Source organism: Buteo buteo, chromosome 10 (genome assembly GCF_964188355.1).
Source record: "Buteo buteo chromosome 10, bButBut1.hap1.1, whole genome shotgun sequence".
NCBI lineage: Eukaryota > Metazoa > Chordata > Aves > Accipitriformes > Accipitridae > Buteo > Buteo buteo.
The window spans coordinates 36,731,373-36,758,583 of NC_134180.1; the positions used below are offsets into that span (position 1 = coordinate 36,731,373).

General features: G+C 35.7%; 1 protein-coding gene across 1 annotated transcript in view; it reads right to left on the reverse strand.

Moving 5' to 3' along the window:
• The window catches only part of AGBL4 (AGBL carboxypeptidase 4), a 957,921-nt gene extending 932,387 nt beyond the window's left edge, over positions 1-25,534 (reverse strand). Inside the window, exon 1 of the mRNA XM_075037073.1 lies at positions 25,278-25,534. Coding sequence (XP_074893174.1) covers positions 25,278-25,437 — 160 coding nt within the window. The 5' untranslated portion in view covers positions 25,438-25,534. The remainder of the gene's footprint in view (positions 1-25,277) is intronic.
• Between the last annotated feature and the right edge of the window lie 1,677 nt (positions 25,535-27,211).

Consider the following 27,211-nt stretch of genomic DNA (forward strand, 5'->3'; position numbering starts at 1 on the left):
GTCTGAGTTACACTCTTTCCAATATTTTTCCTCACACGTGATGTAGGTAAGGTGCACTAAACCCATTTCCTAAGGGTATCTGGGATCACAGTTACTGTTTCTCAGTGGTCCCAAACAAGTATAATGAATAGACCTATACTTCCTTCGTATTGAGTTAAATTGCAGAAATATTAATGAACAGTGTGGCCTACACTAAAACACCCACAGGAGTTTTATAAATTAAAACTTTTATCTGAATTAGAGTAGGTGGCAGAATTTATCACCCACAGCAGCTAATCTGAATCATTAGATTAAAAGAAAGTTGTGGGACTAGCCTCTGAATGAAGTTAAAAATGTACAAGGCCATTTTTAAGCAAGCCAAAGAATTGTCTTCCACACAGAAAATTAAGAAAATTGGAAACCTTTAAGAAAGAAGGACTGATTGAAAAAGGAAAGAGGCATAAACCAGCTTAAATTTGTTTTATTATCTGAATATAAAAGACAAGAAAGTTGGTGCGGACGATGCTGTGATTTATTTTCTTTTACTAAAAACAGTTACAAAAAGATACTCATATTTTAGTAGTCTGGAGAGTGCCACCAATGGATAGTTTTAGCATGAGTTCTTCCTTTCAGAAGAAAATACTTTTCTTGGTCACCAGTGTTTGAATGATGTCTGGGCGAGGGGCAAGGGAGAATACAGGGATTAGAATTTATTGAGCAGTATTTTTGAGGCACCTCCTGCAATGAGGATACTATTACAGATTTCACAATACAAATAATTTTAAAGTTCTAGCATGTGTTACTCGCAAAGGCCACCTACTTACATCATTTGCAACTTTCCTTTAAAGATAATCCAGAAGATTAAACAATACTGTTCAGAAAGACAGCAACTAGGAGAACTTCAATATTTTCTGTCTTTTTATGTTCATTAAGAGGAGCAGTCTTAATGGTGATCCCAGTTTAGAGCAACAAGTAATCCTGAAGATTTAGTGATCATCATTGCTCAAAAACCACCATGAGCAGAACAGCACAACATACAAGCAACAGATATCCCAATATACTACAAGTATCATTGGGTAAACAGCAGGCTTACGTATGTATAAAGAAATTATATAATAAAATCTTGTTGAAGGAATTCAATAGTTTTTATCAAATGAGATTGATATTTAATCACTTGCAGCCAAAAAGCCTTATTTCACCATTGCCCTTATCAATAAATAGTGATGCTTTCAGTTAAAGGACCTAAAAAACTGGAGCTGTAAAGAATAAAATGTCAATGTTCACTGTGTAAGGAAATTGTAAAGGATGGATAAAATGGAGTTAGTCTCTTGACTCCTTCTCCTGCATCTGTGAGATTCGTATGAATTACAAAAGTATCAGCAGAGCCCAAGACTGCAGCACAAACTCTCCAAATAAAGTTACAAAATCAGGTAACTACAGAAACTGGCAGCAGTAAAGCAGCAATGCATCAACTTAGTAGGGAGTGTCAAGAATCCTTAAAAATCAGAGGCCCACGCCCTAAGATGGCCATTGCACACCCACTACACCAAAACCACCAAATCCCCAGAAAAACAGTAGACTACTGATTTCACTGCTCCCTCTTTATCAATTCCCCAAAGGCCTCCAATGACAGATGGGCAGTTATTTATCCATGGCAGTAAACCTTTGTTAAAGGAAAATCAGAATACAAAGAGGGTTTGTATTAGTGTCACGGAACTCAGCTTTCTTTAACAAAGTATATGCTATCAAAATCGGTATCTCACAACTGTGTATGTATCACATCTTTCAAAGCAAAGCTCTTAAAGGAAAAGCATTTGGGGAAATATCTGTTTGGAAGTGACTTAGCATATAATGGGTGCTATCCTAAATAAATAATTAATAAGTTGATAAATAAATTATAACAACGTCTGCAGCCTTAACCACGGAAGCAACCACCAGGGCAGATCAGGGAATATGAACTATGGTACCACAGTGGGATGTACCATTATTGGTGTGTAGCAGGGAGAAATGCATCTCTAAATACTTACTGTGTTAGGGCCTGATGCTCAATGTACAGCATTGAAATCTGTTGCTACCTGTAGACTCTATTGTAAAACATTCTCATATTTATCTGCTGCCTAGACATCACAGGTGTGCAAGCAACACATTACAAATGGTTAAAAATGTTAAAAGCTGCATATTCTTTATTCTTAAGTACATTGCTTTAGCCCTATTTATGTAACATTTCCTACTCAATATAGTCATCATTTTGCAAAGACCCTATGATTTCTTGTAATGCAAAAGGCAAAACAGTTCTTTCCTCCTACAAGTGAGGACATTTCTGTTGATTTATAACTGTACAGTAATGCTGTAATTCTGCATTGGGGCTAGTTTGGTGCCTGATACACAGAACCACCATTTTTCTAGGGGAATCCTTCCACAGTATAATTAGAAACTGCCACTTGAGGAAAATTAATTGATGGAAACCTCAATCAGTCTGGAGACCTATAGTTAAATTATATTCTCAAGGACCTCTCCAAAGTCACCAGAGCTGTAAATAAATTTGCTTTTTTTTATTAAAAAGAAAAAGAAGAGTATTAATGGAAAGGCTCCAGGTACTGTCTTATAAAAGAATCTTGCTTTTTGAGGTGGATCCTGAAGAAGAACCTTCTCTAACTAAGAAATTACTGATTTTATAGCTAAAACTTTCCTTCTGTATCTTATACAAAAATTTCCTTGAATAATGGTCTACTGTAAGGATAGACTTTCAATACAAATACTGGATCTGAACAGTCTTATTTTAGTTTATTATGAAACTGAATTTGGTTCTCTACGCCATTATCCATCTAGTCACAAAAACAGTTTGGGGGCTAGAAATGTTATTCTCATTCAATACATTAATCCCATTATCTCATTGCCTAGAAGTGAAATCTTGTAATATAATCTCCATGATAAAATTTACAGATAGACTTTCATGCAGCCTGAGTACATTTTTAGCCATTTCATCAGATTAGACTGATACACAACTTCACTATTCACCTGCTCCTCTGCCGTAGTTCCTAGTCTGATGTGCTTTTGTAGAACAAGGTGATTTCTGTACTTTTCTCTTTATTATACTGCATTTTGATCCTTCTGTAGGTGTCGTGATTTAAGCCCAGCTGGTAACAAAGCACCATGTACCACTCACTCACTCCTCCCCACAGGCCCTGGTGGGGTGAGGAGAAAATATAAAGAAACATTCATGGGTCGAGACAAGGACAGGGAGGGATCACTCACCACTTATGATCACAGGCAAAAGACAGACTCAACTTGCGGAAAAAACAAAATCAATTTAATTTACTACAAATCAAATCAAAACAAGGATAATGAGAAGTAAAACCAGATCTTAAAACACCTTCCCCCCACCCCTCCCTCCTTCCTGGCTCAACTCCACTCCCGCTTTTCTCTCCCTCCTCCCCCCAGCGGCTCAGGGGAACAGGGGATGGGCGTTGGGGTCAGTTCATCACATGTTGTCGCTGCTGCTCCTTCCTTCTCAGCGGGAGGACTCCTCGCTCTTCCCCTGCTCCAGCGTGGGGTCCCTCCCATGGGAGACAGTCTTTCACAAACTTCCCCAAAGTGAGTCCTTCCCATGGGCTGCAGTCCTTCACAAACTTCTCTGGCGTGGGTCCTTTCCACAGGCCGATCTTCAGTCACAGACTGCTCCAGCGTGGCCTTTCCCATGGAGTCACGGCCATCTTGGGGGCCATCCCCCTGCTCCAGCGTGGGCTCCTCTCTCCCCGGGCTGCAGGTGGGCATCTGCTCCCCCGCTCCCCTCCATGGGCTGGGGGGAACACCCTGCCGTCTCACCATGGGCTGCGGGGGCATCAACGTCCTCCGGCACACCTCCTCCCCCTCCTCCTTCACTGACCTCGATATCTGCAGAGGGCTTCCTCTCACATTCCAATCCCACTCCTCACTGCCAGTTCCTCTTCTTAAATACGTTATCCCAGAGGCGCTACCACCATCAGTGGTGGGCTCGGCCTTGGCCAGAGGCAGGTCCGACTTGGAGCCAGGGAAGCTTCTACCAGCTTCTTACAAGAGCCACCCCTGCAGCCCCTGCCCCGCTACCAAAACCCCGCCACACAAACCCAGACCAGTAGGTAATGGAACTTGTTCCTGTATTTTTATTTATATGATTTTCTGACTCCTGTGCTTTTCCTTTCCTCCAGTCACCAGCCTGTTCTGGAAGCCCTCCTTGACTTTCAGTCTTACCAATAATTATGAAATGCCAATACTGTTTATATCCTAGCTTCACTCCAAGGTACTATATATAATAATGTAGTACCAAGGAACTACATTACATTGGTTTGTTTTCATAATACTGATAGAATTAATAGCAGGCCTTCTTAACTGTACCCACATGGATGTAACAGAAAACTGCTTACCCTCATTTATCTTTGTTTAGTTAAAGCTTAAATTAGACCTTAAAAAACTATCTAGTTAGTGTTATTTTTTCAATCAGAAGTGATAATTTAAATATTGACATTTTAGATGGCACCAACATGTTTTTGTCTTCTGCTATGGTTAGAATATTTTATTATATCTGAATGTCTGTCTTAATTTTGTTGGGGTTTTTTTTTTCATTTTGCCAAATCCAGAAGCGTTTCCTTTTATTTCAAAGTATTTCTATGTTTGTAGTAAATTAAACATTAATCTTTCTCTGCAAATGTCAAGTGATATTTAAATGTTTCTCTGGCAGATAAATGATTATTAATATTAATGCAATAAAATCATAGCTCTTTGTCCTTTCTTTGATATTTAAGAAAAAATTAAGAATGTCAAAACAGCTCTGCAAAAAGAGAATTCATTGGTCTACCATCCACTCTTCATTAGCCTGAGAGGTAAAAAATTACTGATCTTGTGAGACAATGTGTTTATAGAATCAGAAAGGGTTGAAAATGAATTACTCTATCAGTGGTAGAGTGTGTATCACTTCAATGTGAAAATGCCTTGTTAAAGTTCATTTTCATTTAAAGCTCTCTTTTTTGTCATTCAAAAAGCTTTAGCACAATGAAAGAGTCTTTGTCACTTTCATAATTAGCCCCTCTTGCACTAAATGAGAATAAAATCTGATCAGAAGTCCATACATGCAAGGTCATAAATCAAACAGAAAAGCTCAACTAACAGTCCTGTAAGATGTCCAAAGGCACACACAACTTGGAATTAAAGCACTGTAGCCAGGATCCACTCCCAGAAACACAGCACAAAAAAGCCCCAATAATATCTGTTTGACAGGCTAAATTTATCTCCATATTCTGTAGCCCTATAAACACATTTTGCTGTTTAGATACAAAAGCAATTTCAGCACCAAGGACAATTCAGGAAAGCAAACAGCTGTTAAAGTACTACTATTACCGTTTGCCAACCAAAGTCAAATTAATTTAACTTAATGCTCTCACTTCAAACTGTGGCAGTAAAAAAAAAAAAAGAAAAGAAAAAGAAAGAAAAAATCCATATATGATAATTGTCATAAAGCAGGAACAAAAATTGTATTAACAGATAAAACTCCTTAGGAAACCAAGTTTAATTTTATATACGTAAGTGAGTATGCAGCCCAGCTCAAATGTAAACTGGATTTTATTCAACTTGTTTTCATTTTAAGATGAAAGTAAAAAGATATTTTGAAAGATGTAATAAAATTCTCAACCTTGGACAGTTATGGCAAGAGTGACAGCACATCACTCTCTCTACTCTGATCATCAGAATACCAACAGGAATTCAAGCCATCAACATATTATTTTACTCCACTTGTTAACACCAAGTGGGTATTTCATCAGCAAATGATGCTTAAAACATGGGGACAGTGGAGGGCAAGGAGAGGGTAAGGTAGGAATTTGAGGGGAAGACTGTTATAAAGAGGCAGTTGGCAATAAAAATATGTATTCTAGAACAGATGTACTTTTTACAATTCAATGTATTATGTTAACGTTAAATGCTAATTTTAAATATTAATCAGCTGAGAGTTATTTGTAAAATAGCTACATCCATGCAAACAGGAATTTTCATGAATACACACATTTACATCCATAAAGTGTACATATACGTGTAGACATTTGGATACATTTGTACCTTCAAATACATTGCTATGTACATGAAAAATATGCAACTTTCCTTTATGATCTTTTGTTTTCTAATGATATTTTCTCTGCAGAACCAAGCTGTTAAAGTCATGTCTCTAGCCATGTAAACACCAAACTACTTTCTAAGTAATGGCTTGGTTGGAGGGTGTGGGTGGATATATGTCTGTCATATGTTCCCAAAATTTCAAGTTACATTAATTATGCAATGATCATAAGTAATTTGATTCCACATATTTAGGAAACATATGAAAATTGATCTGCTAAGCAACAGATTGAGGAGCATTAGTGCGACAAAAAGAGAGCAATGCATTTTCTCCATCCTCATACAGTCTCAGACTTTAGTTCACTGACAGTAAACTTCTCAAGTTGGTTAAAACATAGCGAGGACACAAGTGAGTGTCCTTTTGGATACAGCCACCTGTGCTTGAGTCACAAAAGAAATGTAATTTGCCTTGTCTATCAGACATACAGGTATCTAAAAAGTGCAAATTGCAAGCTACTGTACAAGCAAACCAAGCCTGGGAACTGTGACCAGGGCATGCAAGTGATAAAAGAAAGAAAATGGATTTAAGATGGATGGCATGAGAATCTGAGTCAGACATATTATTGAAATTGAACCGCCTAGATCTTTTTTCTTGTGAGTACTCCAAAAAGCCAATAAAGCTTTTAAACAAAAAAGCAGGGGGTTTTACTATATAATAAACTAGATTAATTGGCTTTTAAATAAAGAAAACTCAAAATGACTAAGTAAGAAGAAATAAAAATCAAAACAGATCTCCTCTGCCCACTGTGCCCTTGCAAGCAGACACTGTTCCCACAATTGCCTTTAGTTTCCTACTCAGTGAACTTGCTAGAATTGCAACAAATTCTAGATAGCCTCCACTGGATCCCCAGGAAAATACTGTCACCTCTATGGCCAACCCTGTATCTGTTCCTTGTATTTCTCAACAATTTCTCAGTCTCCAGGTGCTCCAGTCTCCCTGCTTGCTGCACCCTCACCCTCACTCTCACTCTCCTGCCCGTGCCACTTTGTGCTCTGAAAGGATCTCACTTCTGAGCAGGCTCAGCAGCTCTCAATGGAGGGTGAAATCTCCCCTTCCTCTAGATGGTTCCACTTTGCTCTGACATACCCCTTTTGACAGGGCACATATGAAACAAATATCTGTTTCAATGTGTTTAAACAGAAAACTTCAACTTCATCAAATCAACATTGTAAAAGACACCTCCAAACTTCCTCTCTGATTCTCCCTAACATCTCCTAATTCTCACGTACTATGTATCTGCATGGGTACAATTCAAGTGCTACAGTCAGTCAAATAACTCATAACACCAGGTAGATCTTTCTCAGCATGCCCTTAGTATTCAGCTCCTTCATGCCTCCATATGAAAGGGAGACAGGATACCAAAGGAGAGCCTTTGTAACCAAGGATTTCATATCTTCCCTTTTCCCCCATGCCAACAAAATCTCCTACCTTCTCTTTTACTTTTGCTGTTACTTTTCACCTTTATCTGCAACACACAAAACCCAGAGGAAACTATGACTTTAAAAGTCCAATGAAATATGACTATTATTTCAAGTTCCATTTCTTCTTAACCAAATGCTGCCGCTACAGTGGAAAAAAAAAACCCAGCACCTCTGCCAACTGAGTCTCAATACAACCGATGCCTTTCTGACTGTCAAAACTGGGAATTACTACAACTGAAAGGTCCTGAAGAAACAGCTCTTTATATTGCAGCCATATTAGCAGGCAATTAACGGGAGCCAGAGAACCCAGAGGGGTGTGGAAGGGTGTGAGACATGGAGACAGGAGGAGGACTACATCCATGAAATAGGGACAAGTAAGCTCCTTCTAGCTGGACTAATAGGAAACCCAGAGCTTCTGGAAGAGGAAGGGGGTCCTCACAATTCATAGGCATGTTCTCAGCTTCTCTTTCCGAGTCTTTCCATCATACTGCAGGTCTGATCTCCATCCATCTGCTAAGAAAGACAGGTAGCACTTGGTCTTACAGATATCAGTTTGTTCCTAATGAGGAGGCACATAATCTTAACCCTTCAGTAGGTCTTCAGCCGAGATGCCTTATCTTCGTACATTTACTCTGTACTCAGAAAGAAATTGTAAGACAAGAGCAGGCCAATTATTCTCCTATTACTCATTTCTATATATAGGCTGAAGTGCAAGGTAGAGACATATTTAAGTCAATAAGCTATTTGCAAAACCTTAGATGGTGAGCTAAGTGGGAGGTTTGGGCTATATAAAGGCATGGTTTGCAGAGATGCTCCTATATTAATAGACAAAGTCAGTCACATCAGATACGGACTTCTTCTGCTTTTCTAGTAATTCTTTGATATCCAGAAGTTTCTAGCTTATCAGGATGCCCAGTTAAGCTTGATTTAGGACTCTAACTAAGTGGATTAAAATTAAATTTTCTTTTATTTGACAGTACCTCCAAGTTTATTCTCTCTGGGTCTTTATTTGGTAGGACCATAGTTTTCCAAAAAGAAAGAAAAAATATTAAAAAAACAAAGATGTAGATTTTCAAAACAGACAAAATCTTCTTACAAGTTATTTCACAAAACCAGAAGACAAATCAGTATTTTTAAAGCAATTAGTACCAAAATCACAATACAGTGATTGTTGAGCTGTATTATTGTTTCTCGTGGACATGACCTTGGTCAACCATACAGTTCAAACGTTGCTTTTGAGTCTTCAAAAGCAGTGACATATACCCACACTTAGCAGTACTATTTTTACGCAAAATTAGTCTTACTGGATTTCTAAAGAGAGGTGCCACTTTACCTCTGTTTATGTAAGAACCTGAAGAAGTATCAAACCTTTTTAATTAAAAATAACAACAAACCCCACTACTTTTGTTATATACTGTATTGTATTTCTAATAGTACCCCCTGCCAGTGAATCCATAGCAAGGTCATTTTACACCAAAATCTAATCTTAAAAATAATTCTTTGTTCTCATATAAGAAGCTGCTGGGGTATTAATATAAGTCCTTTAGCACATAAAGCGTATTAACTATGAGATAAAAGGGTTAATTAAAATCACTTATTTAAATACATCCAAGGTTAATTTCAATTTTGAGTTTGAATCTATATGCATGCACTTTACAACAGATTCATTATGATACTCAAAAATATCTTTATTAAATCCATTAGAAAGATTTATTACATTAACAACATTGTGCAAGTAGTTGCATAACAAAACAATTATCACCTTAAGAAGTAAGTAATTATTTGTGGTTCCTAATTTTAATAATGGGCCTTTAACTTTTATAATGTGTACTTCTTTATTTACTGAGAAATAAAAAATGTGGATATTTAATGTCTTAGTAGAACAATTTTTAAATGTTACTCTCAGTAGTGACAAACTTTTAAATAAAAGATATATTAACATATGTTCCTAGTTTTAACCAAATATACATGCTTTTTCAAAACCCACCCTTCAAAACCAGGAACTTATAAAGCCTTTGTCTTCTTTTTCATGTTTTTACCATACTGACATGAAAACATTACCTCTGCGACTGAAAGATGACTTTCTGTCATACTGCTGATGTGCAAGGAAGTCAGCAACAGAAGGACCTTTTGCTTTTAAACATCCCAGACTCACAAGAAAAATGGCAGTCCCACTGTCCACTCTAAGGATGGAAATAGTTTATAATTTAGGAATTACAATTAAAATTTAAAAGACTTCTAATTCTGAACAGGTGGACAGCTTGCTATAGTTCACTAGGATGGCAGGAGCATTGCAAATATCGATTTATAAACAAAAATATTTCTTTTACAAATAAGAATATAATAGGGGGTATCAGGAAACCTGATGGATTATCAAGCATATTTTGATTTTTTTAAAAAAACTAATTTTTTTAATCAGCAAATTGATTCTGTTAAGGACACACAAAACCTCACTTGCAAAAACCAATTCTATACACACTGAGGGATTCGGCCCCTGCAGAACCAGGCATTACACAGTCACATGGATATTAGTATCTTTCTTTTTTCCCCTTTCTCTCTTATTATTTTTGCATTTGCTTGCTGTATCTTACTGCTGATAAGGCCTAGAACCCAACCTGAAACAGAACCCACATAAACAGACCTTAGCCTGAACACACTCCATTAAAATTGTGTGGTTCAAGGTAGCACCACCTGTGTGTATCATACAACAGGACAATTACACTGGCTAGTACTCTCATAAGGAACTGAGTCTCCACATTCCTCTGCAAAGTGTTTGACATAATGATGCTGAAACCATATTAGGATATTTTTGTGCCATCATCTGGCAAACAATAATAAAAATGGAGTAATGATTGGCTAATAATTTTTTCTAGGCTCTACGACTGTGAGACAAGATTATTTTATAGGAGTAAAACATGTTAATTAAGAACACTAATAAAAATAAGTTTATTTTATTTGGTTAGATTTTCTTGGTCTTTCTGCAGGATTGGAAATAATTCACAACCTATATCTTTCAAATGTAGCATCCATAGTAAAATCACGCTGGATTGCATTAATCAGCCTATACTTTCATTTTCTCCACATTTTCTAATTCATACACTTTGGAATTTTATTTTGCTAAAATATGCTAGCCTATATTTGCTATCACTATGAAGCCACATAGATAATAAAGACTAAATCACAATTATCAAATTATAGTAATACAGCTTTCTGATTTCAGTATTCTTTCTTTCTCATATGAATCAACAATTTAACATATGTCTTCCAGTTATTATTATCAGTTAACAAAGCTTGTTACAGTACTCTCAATGAACACAATATTGCTTACCTCATCATCTACATTAAATCAGCCAAAAGTGAATAGGTTGCAAAAGATAATGCTTGTTCTCCCTACCCTTTTTTTACTCAGCTGGTTCATTCTTCATTAGTCTGAGTCAGTGGAGATAACCTAACACAATTTTTCCAATAGTAAAAGTTTTCCTGTACTGCTGAAATAGTATCAGTTATTGTTATGTTATATCTGAAATAGTATGTATTATTCCTAATATCTGTTGAAGCATGGCAGACTTTAAAAAAAGCAGCCCTACAAAGGAAAGTCCGTCTTATCTACCGTGATTCAGGATGACACATACTTTGTTCAGTTTTAAAGAGTAATCAAAGGTGTGGGCTTAAATCCAATTAGTGTACTTCAAAGAAGATAATGTCAAAATGCTTCAAATGGTGATTCTACTGTATAACACTGAAGCTCTTAACTTCTGTGAGCCTCAGATTTCTAACTAAAAAATGAAAACTAAAGCCCACAGCGATCTGCAGTAAGAGATTATAAGCACACACTATTATTAACTAGGCCACTATCCTAAAGAGAAAATAAAATTAGAGGTCTTGGAAGTCGTGTATTCACATCCTAAGAATCTAGATGTCATAATGATTGTTACACTACAGACATATTGGACAGATACTTTTAATTGAACTTGATTGTAATCACTGAGAATGTTCTTATTTTCATGCCATCTAATCAGTTATCTTTCTTCTAGCATTCACTCTTACTGACCTCAAGCCCACTGAATAACAGAACATATTCCCAATCGACACGACTATTAATTCACAGAAAGTTCCACAAGCTTATGATCTGACCCAAAGCCAACAGAAATCATTGTTTTGCAGAAATTTTTCCACTGATTTCTGCCCTGGACCAGGCACTGAAGATTTGGCATCTGTCAACATAGATCCCCTGTGCTTGAGAAAAGATTCAAAGTGCACAGTTGAAGTTAAGTTTTTGGTAAGAAACATTTCCTGTCCAAAAGAACATGCAGACTGATTAAGGACAAATAATCACCAAACATCAGGACAACGGTTCCAGATCCCAGTTCCGTTAAATAAATAATAAATAAATAAACAAATAAAAGAGAAAGAACTTCGGAAAGCCAGATTTAAGAAAATCTTTCAAGGAAGAATAATAAGGATATTTGCAGAGGAAATCACATGAAAATGGGAAACCATGACTGAAATAAAAGGGACAAAAATGTTTACTGATGAAAATGCAAATGCAAATATGAGGGAAGGAAATAAATGGATCACTAAATCCAAAAGGATAAAGAAGAGCACACAGATGGGAATAATGAAAAACAAAACAGATGCTAATGGAAAGCCGATAACATAGAGTACTAGAGATGAGGATAACAAGGTTTAATTTGATATAGCATTCAATGTACAGGCTCAAGAAGTGGGGCTCAACATTCCCTGAACATACAAAAGAAGATACTTCAGCAATAACATTTACAAAAATGCAGAGAGGAAAGAGGAATAACAGGCAGGATAACATTGCGATAATCAAGTAAGAGGATGACAAGTGTTTGGGATAAGCAAGAATGGATCAATCCTGAAGCTACTGAAACAGAAGAACCACAGGAAATACATGCAGTAATAACCAAAAGTCAAGTTTCAACTTGCTATCATCTTTTATTTTTTAGATGAAAGCATAAATTAATTATAACATTGCTGTTCCATTCCTTGTCTTAACTTTACTGTTTAGTAAGGAGTACATCCGCAATGCATTTCAGAGGAAGAAGTGCATCATCATATGTCACCTTACCCAGCTCCGACATAAATTAGCTAGCGCTGGTATTCTGACAGCAATGTATCTGTAACAGCACAAAACTCAGAGTGAACTAACCGTCTCAGTATTTATCCAGTCTTGAGACATTTTGGGCTGTGCTAACATCGCTATGCAATCTAATTTGACTGTGCCTACACAAGCGTCAGCCAGCTCAGTGCAGGTATACGTGCATTTACATGATCACTAAAGCACTGAAGATATTTCATTATACAACTTAACAGTAATATGAAAGATATATGTAAAGCACTATATAAAAACTGCAAATAAGAAGAAAGACAAAAAAAGGAACACAAATGTCAAAATTTATTAGTCAATCATTTCAAAACTCACTGTGAAGGTAATCTCTTAAGCTGACCACCAAAATGCTGAAAGGAAAAAAAATTCTAGATGTATTATTCCTTAGCTCTATATATTTTTATATTGCATACATGAAAATGGCTTTAAAGTTTTTCACATCAGAAATTTTACATTAATTTACAATCTTAGAAAAGGCTACTAAAGATGAATTATTCATAAGGTAATACAGTAGTAACAATAAACATTCAAAACCAGGGGTTTTTTAAACAGAATAAATCATACTTCTTACAAACAATAAGTTATCTTACAGTTTCAGATGAAAGAGAAAGAGATGTGATTCTACCCGAAATTGTTAGAATATAATAATAACCCTTAATATATTATGGTAATCTACCTTTATATTATGTTATTGTAGCAGATCCTGGAATTCCAGTAGCTGTCTAAAGAACACAGAGTGATAATATATGGTTTGTTCCCAGTTTGTTTTCAGAAATACAAACACTAAATCAAAATTAGCATGCTAAAGGCTGAACCTAGAAGGCAATTAGATTACTAAACAGAATCAATAAATGCAAAATGAAGCTCTGCATGTATCCAAAATAATGTGTTTCCGACCTAATAACTTGTATCCAAATTCATGTTAGGCTGAGCAAAATATTCTAAAATATTTTCTCCTAAAATCAGATAGTATCAATCCGAGAATAAAAATACTTTTAGTTTATGCAGAAACACCTCTTCTGAAGTATGTTTTTCAACCAGTATTCTTTCAAAAGTACAGACCATTAAGTATTTCAGTGTTTTGTCTCTTCTTGCATTACAGTGGCAGCTCAAACTAGCAAAGATCTTAATTTGGCTTGTTAACTTTCGAAGAGCAGGCAGTTGAGAATTTTAAAACAATTTAGAGAACAACAAGAAGAACAGAATCTATCTGGAGCGTATTCTAATTTCAGGGGAGGGAGGGAGGGGGGAAGTGGTAATCTTCTAAGTGATTTCTAAGGGATCTCTGGAGATTGTCTAGTCCGCCTGCCCTACTCAGAGCAGCGTCAGCAAAAGGACGTCGCTCCATAGTGCATCTGCTCAGGTTTTGAATACCTCCATGGATGGAGACTCCACAGCCTTTCTGGGCAGCCTGTTCCAGTGTCTTCAACTCATTTAAAAAAAAAAAAATTAAATGTGATCATACAAAGGTATTCATTTATCTGGAGCTGACAAGCAAGTAAAAGAAATATCGTTCTCCCAGTTAGTGCTCCCTAAGCCATGTACTGAGCAAATCAGCAGCACCACATGTTGCATGTCACACAGTGGCAGAGAAACAGCAGCACCGCACTGCTGTGCAATGCAGCCAATGTCCCTTTGAGTGCAGGACCTAATGCAAATGTTTCAAATGTATTTTCTCTGCTTCAGTCCCTCTCCTTCTGTTTCCTTATTCTTTATAACATCACTATTTGATCAAATCTAGTAGACGTAATACAAGATATGAAATTTCCTAAATTTCATTCATCATTTAGTTCACATGAAACTGATGCAAAGCACTCTTAACATTTCTCAGCCATTTTACACTCATTTCACACAGCTGAAATTTACTACTCAAGGTGCTAGGCAGTCAAGAACCGTGTCTTTTGTGCTGCTGTCTTCTGCAAAACAGGATAATATTACAGGTTATTGAACTAACTGAACAAAATACCACTATTTAGTCTAGAGAATATTTCAGCATTCTCCCAGATGAAAAGAAAGCCTTTCCAATACCTCTTAGCTCCAAAATATTTACTGTTCTGATGCCACTTCATCTTTTATTCTGAGCACAGCCATTCCTTCCGATATTCTATATAGCACCATCTGCATAAGCAGAGTAAAGAACACTTTTCAATTTCTTCTAGTTCTCAATGGCTTTGATCTAAAAAGACAGAGGTTAAGGATATAAACAGGACAGTGAAGGCAGAGAACTACTCTGGGGAAATAGCAAGGAGAAGCATCCCTACCAAAATAAACAATGCCAAACTTTTTCCACTGGTACTGCTCTTCACTCTATTTTCCCTGGGTTTGAGAACCCAGCAAGATTAAATTCTGGAAGGGTGGTTGGCAGCTCTTTTTAAGGCTTAAAAATCAGATAAAAATCTAAGGTAAAGTTAAGGTCTGCACTGTACCCATCAGAAGAGATTGACCTGGACCTACCAATCACTGAAAACTAACACGATTCTCTATTTTAAGAAGCAATTATAAGCAATTATTTCCTTAGTCAGTACTGAAGAACAGGTCACCTGTTACTCTATAGAGTAACTATAGATTTATTCAAATCTAGGGATTTTATATGAGAAGAATTCTGCATCTCCTCATCAGTGACTTCCAATGCTGTTATAAAAATTTTTAGGTAAAGTGCAAGCTCAGCTGGATTTTTTTCTTCATACTTTCAACTGTCATAGGCCTCTATTGTGCCACTACATATACATACCTCTACACATTCATGAGTGATTAACTGATGTCACATTCATGTTCATATTAACATGTGCAGTTTGAAATAAACACAGCTGCATTTATGTCAATGATTTTATATTCAAATATATCTGATTATGCTGAAATAAACACAGCTGCATTTATTTCAGTGATTGTACATTCAGATAAGGATATTTGTTCAGTGTAATGTAATGTTCCTTCACACTGGCAGGGACATTACTATTCTTTCTTGTATTTCCCTCTATCACTTTTCCAGATGGAAAATTTTGAACAGAGCCAGAAAAATGGAAAATGGAAAATTTATCTCAGAACCTGGTATATATGAAAATCCTTCTGCTTATTCTCAAAAATGACTTAAACGTCTTTGTATAAAGTATCTTTGTTGTTCATTTTTTTACAATTCCTTCTCTGTCAAAGAGCAAGTTTACAAAAATCCTACCAAAAACTGAAAGCCTGATGGAAATGTAAGTACCAGGAATGTATAGCGCGAAATCTTAAGAATGGATCTGCATTGGGTGTGTTTCTGGACAGCTGTTGCTAATGTTGGCACACCATCTTCAACCACCATCTTCCTAAGAAAATTAGTTTGAATGGAAACAGTAACTGTAAGATTTTCCTTCCTATTGCCTGATCAAATAATAGTTTTGCATGACATTAATTTTGGCTTGTAACTATAACCTGTAATCTATTTTTAGAAAATAATAAAAGATTATCCTATGTAGTAACAGTGATTAACCATTTAACCAGATGTATCTATCAGGTGAGATCAAGGTCTAGCCCAGTAACTGCTAGAAATGGATCCCTAGAGAAGAGCATGGGAACAAAGCAATCATTTGAAGATACCTCCCCAGAATAATTCCCCAATTTACAATGTACGGTTTATGAAACTTCTGAGCCAGAGATGGTGTCAGTGTTTAGTAGATTTCAACTGATTTTTCTTCCCTGGTCTTGTCAGTTGTTTTTTTTGCTTGAAAGCATGACACACATAAACTTTTAGCATCCACATCCTGCAGGAAGAAGGTCCACAGCTTGCTTAAACAATATGTGAGGAACCATTCTGCTTTGTTTGCTTTCAACACATTAACTGCTAGTTTCATTTGATGGCCCTTAGTTTTTGTACAAAGAGAACAGACAGGGAACCACTGTTCCATATTCATTGACATTTTGACTAAGAATCATGATTTTACAGACCTCTAATATATTCTTCCTCAGTTGTCTCTTTTCCAGAGTAAGGATTCCTACTCTATTTGGTTGTTCCTCATACAGATGCTGTTGAAAATCTGCTCTGAACTTAAAATTATCCGATCTAACACATTTCTGCTTCCATTTCCAGTTGCTTATTCCAGTCCCTCCTAGGTCAGTCAAACAGCAAATCAACACATGTGCTTCTATACTAGCAAAGGAGATGCAAACATGCGGTGAGAGGCAGGAGGAAAAGGCGAGGTCTTGAAGAAGGTAGCATGATAATCAGAAGATAAACCGACTGTGAAAATTATAATCAGCACACCAACTACAATTAACATCCTAATTCTTTACTGATGCTATTATACTAATTCTTCTTGCATTGTCATTAGCTCCATAAGTCATTAATATCTATTTTCCACAAGTTAAGATACTTGACTAATGCTCTATTTGTTAGCTGGTATCACATCAACACTAAGCACTCCCCCATTCGTAAAAATGTCTTCCATACTATATTCTCTTTAGATATTTAAAAGGTTAATATTTAGTTCCATTTGCAATGCTGACCTAGCAAGAAAGAAATTAATTTGGCATTACAGCAGTAACATCAATTTCCCATGTAACTTTAGTAATGCATTTACTGGAAAGAGATTAATATCAATTCCATAAATCATTCACATGCTTTTTCCGGAGTTTGAGACATCTGAGTAATGTCATATATGTTAACTGATATCACTTTGTGCATGCTACATCCATTAATCTATGCCTAGGGTCATCATTAAAAAACAAAAAAAAATTTAAGTCAATCTTTTGTTCTTAATTTTTTTGTGACTTCTAACTTGCAGTAGTCCAAAGGTATTGATACTCTGATAGAATAACAATGCTTTAAACTGGGAACCGACATTTTCAGAAAAGGGAAACAGTTGTTAAATTATCCCTACTGGTAGCAATAACCACATAATATCTTTATGTGAAATATGGCATAAATTAATGTCAACAAATAAGGATACAACTAAAATAAAGTGTTTCGTTAATCAGTCACACATCAGTGCCACAAATGTAGGCTCAAAACAGAAATCATTACTGAAATACGTATCGACTTTCATTTCTTTTGTTTCTACATTGCATATGAGCATTCTCATAAAAGTGAAAGCCAGAAGAGTCTACCTGACAGTGATTCTAGCTATACGTGACATATTATAATACAGGAAATTTGGAACAACAACTAGTTTTTGCTCCAAAACAGTTTAGTCTACTACTACAAGTGTTTACACTGGAAGAAAGTTGCTTTAAACAACTTTTGCACTTTTTATTTCTATTAATGTGCCATTATTACATTTGCCTGTATTGCTTTATTCCTGTTCTAGGATATCATAGTAGTGCCACTGAAATCAAGGTGGAGAAGGGTATTTCTGTTCACCTAAATGTAAACACATGTAGGATCAGCTTGTTTGACAATTTTGGAAGAATATAACAGTTGTATATTAGATGCCAAAAATGCAACTATTTCCCAGGGTGGATTTCAGTTTTCTTTGAAGATAATGCTAACAGTATTGTCTTTTGTATCATCTTAGTTTCCATTTTTAAACATTTTACAAACAAAAATGTCCATTTCAGAAAAAGTTTTGCAACTCAGGTTTTACAGTATTTTATTAATCACAAGTAAGATTAAAATCACCTCATTTTAGCTGTGTAAAGTTACATGTCAAGTCTTTGCAACTGGGACATAGGCACCCCCAAAGGGCAATTCATCCTATATTATCTTTGCTTTTGTTCAAAAGATATCTTTCATGGTAAAGCTCAATGGCCTATTTCACGCCTGTAAGTGGTTACAATGAGATCAGCGGAATTACAATCACTTACTGCAATTTTGAGTGTTGGGCAAAGTGTTTTAGAAGTACATTATCCTATTTTTGAAATACAGAAAGATATTTAAAACCTTAACAGAAAAGATACAAGGGTACTTCTCAGTCACATGAGATCTCTTAATACATTGTAAATCTTAACTTTTTCCAGCTGATTAATATCATTTGCAATCCATCAGTACTGATTTTTTTAATCAGGTTTCTAATACAAAATATTATATAAACCTGCTGTAGGAAAAGACAAACTAATATTTGTCAATCATTTTCACTGCAAGGTGGTGGTACATCAGTCAACATAATAATATGAGGTTTACAGTAATTGAGATTGAATCTAAAATTTTACAAAACTTTAATTACAACCTTTTGAGCATAAACCACAATACACAAATTACCCAATCATAACATTTTTTCATAAAAAAATAAGAATTCATCCAAAGGATAGAAGATTTAATGACTCTTGGCGGAGTTCCACTTTTTGGTTGAAATGAGAATAAAAGCAGACGGCAGCTTCATTTCTAATTTCAAGAAACACAGTATTTTTTAACATTTAAACAGCATTATATTTGACTAACAAGCCAAAATATGTATTTTCACAACCTTATAAAAAGCCCCTGTATTTAACAGTATGAATGCTGAGATTTACGAACCTCTGTGAGCCAACACTGTTCCTTCAATGCTCAAAAGCAATTATAAAACAAGCAATTTGAGCCACAAGCAGCAGAAACAGTTGAGCTTGGGTTTTTTAACCATCCTCCCAACACATCACAGGCTATCACCTAACTCCAGCTTCCTCCCATGTTCCCTATGACATCCTACCAGGCAAGACAGAATTTAATTCAGAAGTATGTGGTTCAGATGTACAGGCCAGAGTGACCAAACAATACATCTGTGGTGACTGGCAAGCCAGATGATACCAAACAAAAGGAACAATATTTGAATATTCCTTGCATTTTTCTACAGTGAAGCCACAGCTGGCAATGTCAATAGAAGTCTTTCATATGTCAGTTCTCTACATCAAGAGCCTGGGGAAGCAAAAGCTATAGCCATTTTGAGCCCACCTTGAAAGCACTCTGTGACGGAGCCATGAAAGTAACTTGTGGCTACACCCAGCAAACAGTCTTTGCACCATGAGAAAAAAGTTGTGGATGCTTCTGTGGGCACAGGTGTATTCTGGGCTCAGAGGAGCTTTGGTCCTGTCAAAGCCCTGTGAGCACTGCAGTGAAGATGGCTGCTGAGTGGTAGGTATTTCTCACAGACTTTTTGAAGGTATACTTCTGTAGTGGTTGTAGAAATACAGCCTGAATTCATGGCAGTGTGAGCCATGCCTCGTACCCTGCTAGAATAGGTGTTGATGGACTCTAGACAGTCCAAGATGAGGTATTTTAAAGAGCAAGTCATCCATATTGTCTGATGGCATCCGCTAGACTACCACAAGAATCCAGTATGTTTGAGGTTTCTCCTGATTTGTATGAGATGAGTGTGCAGGGAACCTGAACTAGAACTGCTTCAACACTCAGAGAATCTAGTCAATCAGCAATGCTCTCAAAGGACAGCATAAACTCAAATCTGTAGGTTTCAATCTTTACATAAAAACAAAGAAAAATATCCAAGACCAAGAGCTTCTGATTGTTTCATGGTCCACTTCAGAGCTACAGGATAGCTGCAATTGTGTTTCTAACACAACTCATGTTCTGGCTTATTCGGCCATGCTTTTGGGCTTGGAAGAAAAGTGATGTCACTGTCAGCTATATTTCTTCTCTCTGAATCCTGACATAAATGACATTTTTGCAGCCTGCACAAGCAATTGTCAAATCCTTGGAGTTCCCATGCTTTAAGGTCATTGCCAGAATACAGCCTCCCTTTTGCAGAGCCAGAAGATTAGACTGGGACTCTGCACAAAGGGTTGAACAGGCATCAGTGCCATAAAAATATTGGTCTCTTTTTAAGGACTGAGACATTTGCTTTATGTTTTCTTTGTCTACTTTGCAAAATACATGTGAAAGGCTTCATGTGTATCATGTAAAATTAATAAATTAAATAATTGTTACCTCATGCAGAAGCAAAGCTACTGCAGTTATGTAAGTTGCCAGAAAAAAACTGTTTTCCAGCACTGGAGGTATCATCTCCAAAAACATCTGGTACAGGAAAAAAATGACTAAGCAAATAAAAATAAATCTTAGGCACAACCCAGAAAAGGCTGCTGACTAAATTGATGCCAACAGAAATAACATGCGCTAAGCCAACACAAGACAGTAGGGGCAGCTGGCTAAACTAAACTTTAAAGTAATTTATATCCACACAAAATAAAATGTCTGAAATACCATTTCATCTTGAGTATAAGATGCCAGATTCCCTGAAGAACATTTTTACATCAAAATCTGGGCCTGACTCGATCAGGATGGACTTCTTTGTATAGCAAGAGTGAATACAACCTTTTCCCCGAAGCACTATATTCTGCAAAATTCCCGGTTTTGCCAGAACAGATAGGATGAGAGGTGAACATTTGTACAGCACTGCATTGCTGCTAAACTGAAACTGTGTTAATAATTGAATGCATTAATGAATAATAGGAAAAGGAATTACAACTGACCAAATGTGTACATTTCGAATGTGACATTTATTTCCTTTAAATTGGTTCTATGTGTAGATAACACTGCTTCCATTTTTCCATGAAACTAACTCACATGTCTTGTGAAAACTGACATTATCCAAAAATTATTTTGTGGCATGCAAGAAATCTGAATTTTCATCAGTTTCTTTTATGCTAATGATAAATTAATGTAAAAAGTTTCTTTTGGCTGTATGTATTCTTAAATATTAATAAAGATAACAAGGAAGATTCCAGTTAAAAAACTAGCTTGAGCTATGGGAAACACAAATTCAAATTCCTGACATAATTGCAAGTTGATCATTCTCTCCCTCCTTCACTCCTCTGTCTGCTATTTATAAGATAAAGGTTCAACCACCATTCTTCATTTTCAATAATTGAATTTATTTTACAGCAACAATTCTTTCACTAGCATCAGATTCATTAAGGGTAAGTTAAGTGCAAGCTACAAACTGGTTAGGTACCTCTTCTTCTGAAAAGGATCTGGACAGTATAAGGGATCATAAATTTTATAGAAGTCAACAGTGCCATGCTATTGTGAAAAAGATTGGACTATCACATAGCAGAAGTAAATAGATTGCAAGGAATGTCATGTAATAAACTCTACATAGTATTGGCACCAGCTTCTCTGAGTATTATGTTCACCTTGGACCGCTGCTTGTCAAGAAAGGCATGGAACAGCTAGAGAAAGACCAGCGGAAATAAAGAATGATAGAAAATTTGGAAAATGTGACCACTAAGGAACTATTGAAAAAAATATCAGTTGTTTAACCTGAGGAGGGAAAGGCCAAGGAAAGATACGATAGCAGCTTTCCATTAAGTCAAAGAAGAAAGGAATAATCTGCTTTCTGTGACTATAGGACTGGACAAGAATTATTGCATTTTTGGTAAGAACATTTCTACATAGAAAGAAAATGTTTCTTATATTGAGCAAATTGCAGCATTAGAATGGATTGCTGCTTTCTCATTGAAACTTTCTTCACTGAAAGTCTCTGAAAAGGATAGATAAAGATCTGTCAGGAATGGCAAAAATAGTGTATTTTGCCTCTCAACAACAGAGTGGAATAAAAAGAAAACCCAATGCCCATTTCAATTCTATTTTTTATTATTTTTTGGAAGCAAGGCACTTCAAAACAGCAAACTGGACATTGGTTTTCAGACTACATAAAAACACACCTCTCTGTCTCAAATGAATTCCTACTTGTCAGCACTACTTAATACAATAATGATAGCCATTACAAAAATGAAAGCATATTAAATAGCATTTCTTCTGTACGTGTTAATCTTTTTCCTGCTTTCTACAAGTTTAATATTCTTTCTCTATTCTGAAAGCTATTTACTCCCATTTCTGCAATATAAAATCATAGTCATTGAAAAATAGGTCTAGAAGGGAACCTTCAGTTCTATCAACCAGATCTTTCAAGAAAATACAGAATGCAGCCAAAGAGAGGAAAGCCACTTATGGAATCACATTTAACACAACTGCTATCCTGAAAGTAAATCATCAACAAATAATCCACTGGTACCACTGTCCAACCAGTTTTGCTCCATCCTAACATAGCTTCACTAAGACCAAGACCATTTGCCGTGAAAATGTTATATAAACCAACATCAAAAGTTCTACTAAAGTTACATTAAATACAGAGTTATAATCACCATATAGTATAACTATTGTGTTTTTTAATTGCATTGTGTTTATTTTTAAAGACTTAATAAATACTTAGAAAACTTTAACTGTAAAGAAACTTTAGTAACAACATCATCATAATAGACATAGCACAAGTCTTAGGAAAAAATCTATAAATTATATCCAAATAGCCTATTTCCTTTAGGTATATTTAGGTCTATAAGGTAACACTAACTTGGAATTATTATAAAATGAATGTGACCTGTTTTCATAGAATCACAGCATCATAGAATGGTTTGGGTAGGAAGGGACCTTTAAAGATCATTTAGTCCATTCCCCTGGCCATGGGCAGGGACATCTTTCACTAGATCAGGTTGCTCAAAGCCCGGTCCAACTTGACCTTGAACGCTTCCCATGATGGGGCATCCACAACTTCTCTGGGCAACCTGTGTCAGTGTCTCACCACTCTCTTTGTAAAAAATTTCTTCCTTATATCCAATCTAAACCTATCCTCTTTCAGTTTAAAATCATTGCTGCTTGCCCTGTCTCTACAGGCCTTGGTAGAAAGTCTTTCTCCATCTTTCTTATAAGCCCCCTTTATATACTGAAAGGCCACAATAAGGTCTCCCCGGAACCTTCTCTTCTCCAAGCTAAACAACCCAAGTTCTCTCAGCCTTTCTTCACAGGAGAGGTGTTCCAGCCCTCTGACCATTTTCGTGGCCCTCCTCTGGACTCCTCTAGCAGGTCCATACATTTCTTGTAGTGGGGACCCCAGAGCTGGATGCAGTACTCCGGGTGGGATCAGTTTTATAATCTGTTCTTTGAAAAAGGCAATTCCAATAGGATATCACCATTTTAAGGTGGTACTCAAAGAGCATCAATACACTACTGTATAAATGTTGTATACTACTGTTTGGATAATAGGAGGCCACAGATTTTAGCATTAATAACGACTTCATAAAATATCCAATAATCACTTAATTTTCTTTGACCAGTTAAGGTACTCTAAGCAATTACTTGGCTGACATATAACAAAAGATGAAGTGAATTTACATATGAAGTGTACACAATATTATTATCATCCTTGCTAATACATCATCATCATGAGAAAGTAGATGAACGTATTCATTTTATTCGTATTTGTATTTTGGAGGTGTCTAAATAAGCAAAGCAACATCACAGCCTCATCATGCTACAATGTAAATAAACACAATACTTCAAATAGCATCTGCCTCTATCACATGCTATTATTGTCAAAGTATATAAAGTATGAACGTTACCTTTGAACTGAATAAATGCTTTAATTTAAAAATATAATTAATTCTATTGTTCAAAAACTGGAATTAAACCATCATGCAATGATACACATTACTTCACAAATAATTTGATGGCTGCTACTGATCCTTTTCATTGCAGAGCAGCTTAACACAATAAAGTAAATTTCTCAGCTTGGCCAACTGATTAATTCCATAAGCCATTTTCTGATACAAAAATTCATAAAACCATAGCTATGATGAAATAGCATCCAAAGTATTTTTAAAAATACATAACTATTGTCTGAACCTTCAGAGACATGTCTTAAAAATAAGATACTCTTTATTACTCACTGCATCATTTATACCTTTTACATAATGTAATCAAAGGATTTAAATAACTCAATTTAATATTTATCCAGGAACTGGCAGTCAGTATTCTACCCTGAGGGACGTAACTCTTCATAAAAAGCTCATTTTACAAGACACTGTAGCAGTTTTGGCATTACCAGCACCTCTCACATAAACCATGCTGAAAACTATAGTTTATCCTGCCAAATGTCTTTTGTACATATGGTGTTTAACAGTGCTCTGTAGGTCTGTAAGCCAGTAATAATAGATTTAAGCTAAAAATCTGGAGACACACATATATGTAACACAAAAATTTAAACGATGCTGCATATTCATATATTTATATTTACCTACATACCCCACACACATATAAGCATACATGATTAAAAATATTCTTTAAACTAATATGCTAACTATAACTCTTGTAAAAATAATTTCTCTTTCAGTTTGCAGTAGCTTCCTAAAGTTTAATTCTCCTTCTGCTGACATCAGAGGCAGAACTTCCATTAACCTCAGCAGTACAGAATTAGGCCACAAGAAACACAAAGAAATATATTTAAAGACAGTACATACACATTTGTAAAAACTTCTAACTATGCAAGGATAGGCTTGGCACTTTACAAAGTTAACTTCCCCAGTAAACTTCCAAACTAAATTTTAAAATAACATATTTTAAATATTACATCTTTGATTAGTGCGATCCAAATACGGTATATAACAATAGAATAAAATCCAGTTATGTATCTACATGTGGTAAGAGATGGACCTCATGAAATGTACATTGTAGGTAATGACAAACTTCACAACCCTTTTTACATTTGAACAGTCTGATTTTATGTCATACTCTGACTGAAGTGAATCAGTGAGTTAAGTAGTATTTAATGCAAGTCTTAGAATTAAGACACTTTTCATAAAGTTGAGCAATACAGTTAAGCGTTAATATATTGACAACTCCGTAACATAAAATAATGTTGAAAATGCTTACCACTTTCAAAACACGCATCGAATATAAGATGTCCTTTTTTAGGCTGTCCACAATAACCAGCTGGGAGAACAGTGTACTTGCTCACATTCCCTGCTATGATATCATCACTTCCTATGGCACTACCTGTAGCAGTAAAAGCAAAAAAGAAAAGCATGGGCATAAAAAACCAAAACTATAAAAAACAGTAGAAGGATATTCCCCAACGCTTTTCTACATAACATGAAATTTGCACCATTTAACATGTGCACCAGTAAATGAACTCTTTCTTTTCAAAGTTTATTTAAGAATTTGAATATAATAATGACATCATACGTCAAAGCTTCTCTAAGTAACAAACCACACAGCCTGGTTTCTTGCAGATGCATGTCTTGTGGCTGAACACTCTCGTATGCAATAGTCTGATATTCAGCTGTATCCACTTCTTTTGACTGGAGATTCCTAATACGCATATTCTGCATGGATTCCCTAGAACTGAACTCAGCAGCATCTTACTTTATCATAATCCTCAGCAGCAGCATCCTCACTATGGGTATTAATGGGATCTTTTTCCTCTATCCTGCTGCCTATTTTCATGCATCTTAAATGAACTATTGAGACTGTTAAGTCCCACTCATATTTGAAATTTGAAAATTATTAGAAGAGAGAGACATACAGCCATGGAGGCATGTGAATATCTGAGCCTTGCCTGCTTAGGAAACAAAACTCAGAAAAAAAACTTAAATAAAGAAAAAAATTTTTAAAGCGTGGGGTTTATTTCATAATAAAACATAGGAGGACATAAATTTTCTATACAATGGCATGATTTTTGTCAAAATATATCAGTAGCGTATACATTGAAAACTTTGTTCTTCCAGTAAAGTTATACTAACAAATTGCAGTGTGAAAAAAATTCATTTCCAAATAGGGATAGAAGAACACAGTGATTTTTTTTCATTTGGGAAATGTATAAGAAAGTAAGTTAATATTTGTATATTATATTATACATTAATATTATAGTATAGTGAAACAAACACACAATAATATAACTAGCAGTTCATTCCTCTGACACTGGCTCACCATTTTCTTCACTATTTACTCTTTGGACAACAAATATTTAACAACAGAAAAACTATCTTCTGTGTTACAGAAAACTAGAAGAAATGCGTATATCTTCAAGTGCAGAAGGCATGTGATGGAATAATGGGATGATAATGTCTTATTTCACTCTTATAAATAGAGCTACTAAGGCTTCTAGAAATAGACTTTTGGTCTGTACTGATTTTTTGACATTTAAATGGGTTACAGGGGATGATGAATGTGACATAAAGCTCAATTTGTTTTATTTTTATATTGAAAACTATTTCCCACAAATGTTACAAGCAATTCATATCGGCCCTGAATGATGAAAACAGCTTATTAATTAAAACTGACCTTTCCATACATAAATGTATTCCACCTCTTGAGGCAAAACACCTTAGCTGAGGTAACAAATTATATCAACGTATTAGTGACACCACAGTTAAAGGGTCTGTCAGGCTTTCTATTATATACTCATATTTTCAAATGTATATAAATCCCAGATTAAAAAATATGTATATCCATGTCAACACTCAGCATATAAATCCCCAGTCTTCCCGGGGAAGAAATCTGAAACTTACTTTCTTTGAGAAGTACTACAACAGAACAAAGAGAATTCAGACTTTTTCTTACTTTATCATAATCCAAAAAGTTGGATATTAAATAACACATGCTATTATTTTTTTAGCAAAATTATTATTTGCAACCTCAAGGTTATTTGTTTTAGACTGAATAATTACCCACAGATCACAATCTGCAGCATTTAAACTGTTTTCTTTAAATGTAAAATTGCTACTTCTGATATTTTTGGCTCAGTGTTTTTTACCAGCATGCTGATAAAATTTGCTTAAACACTGGTAACACGAAAGGCAAACTTA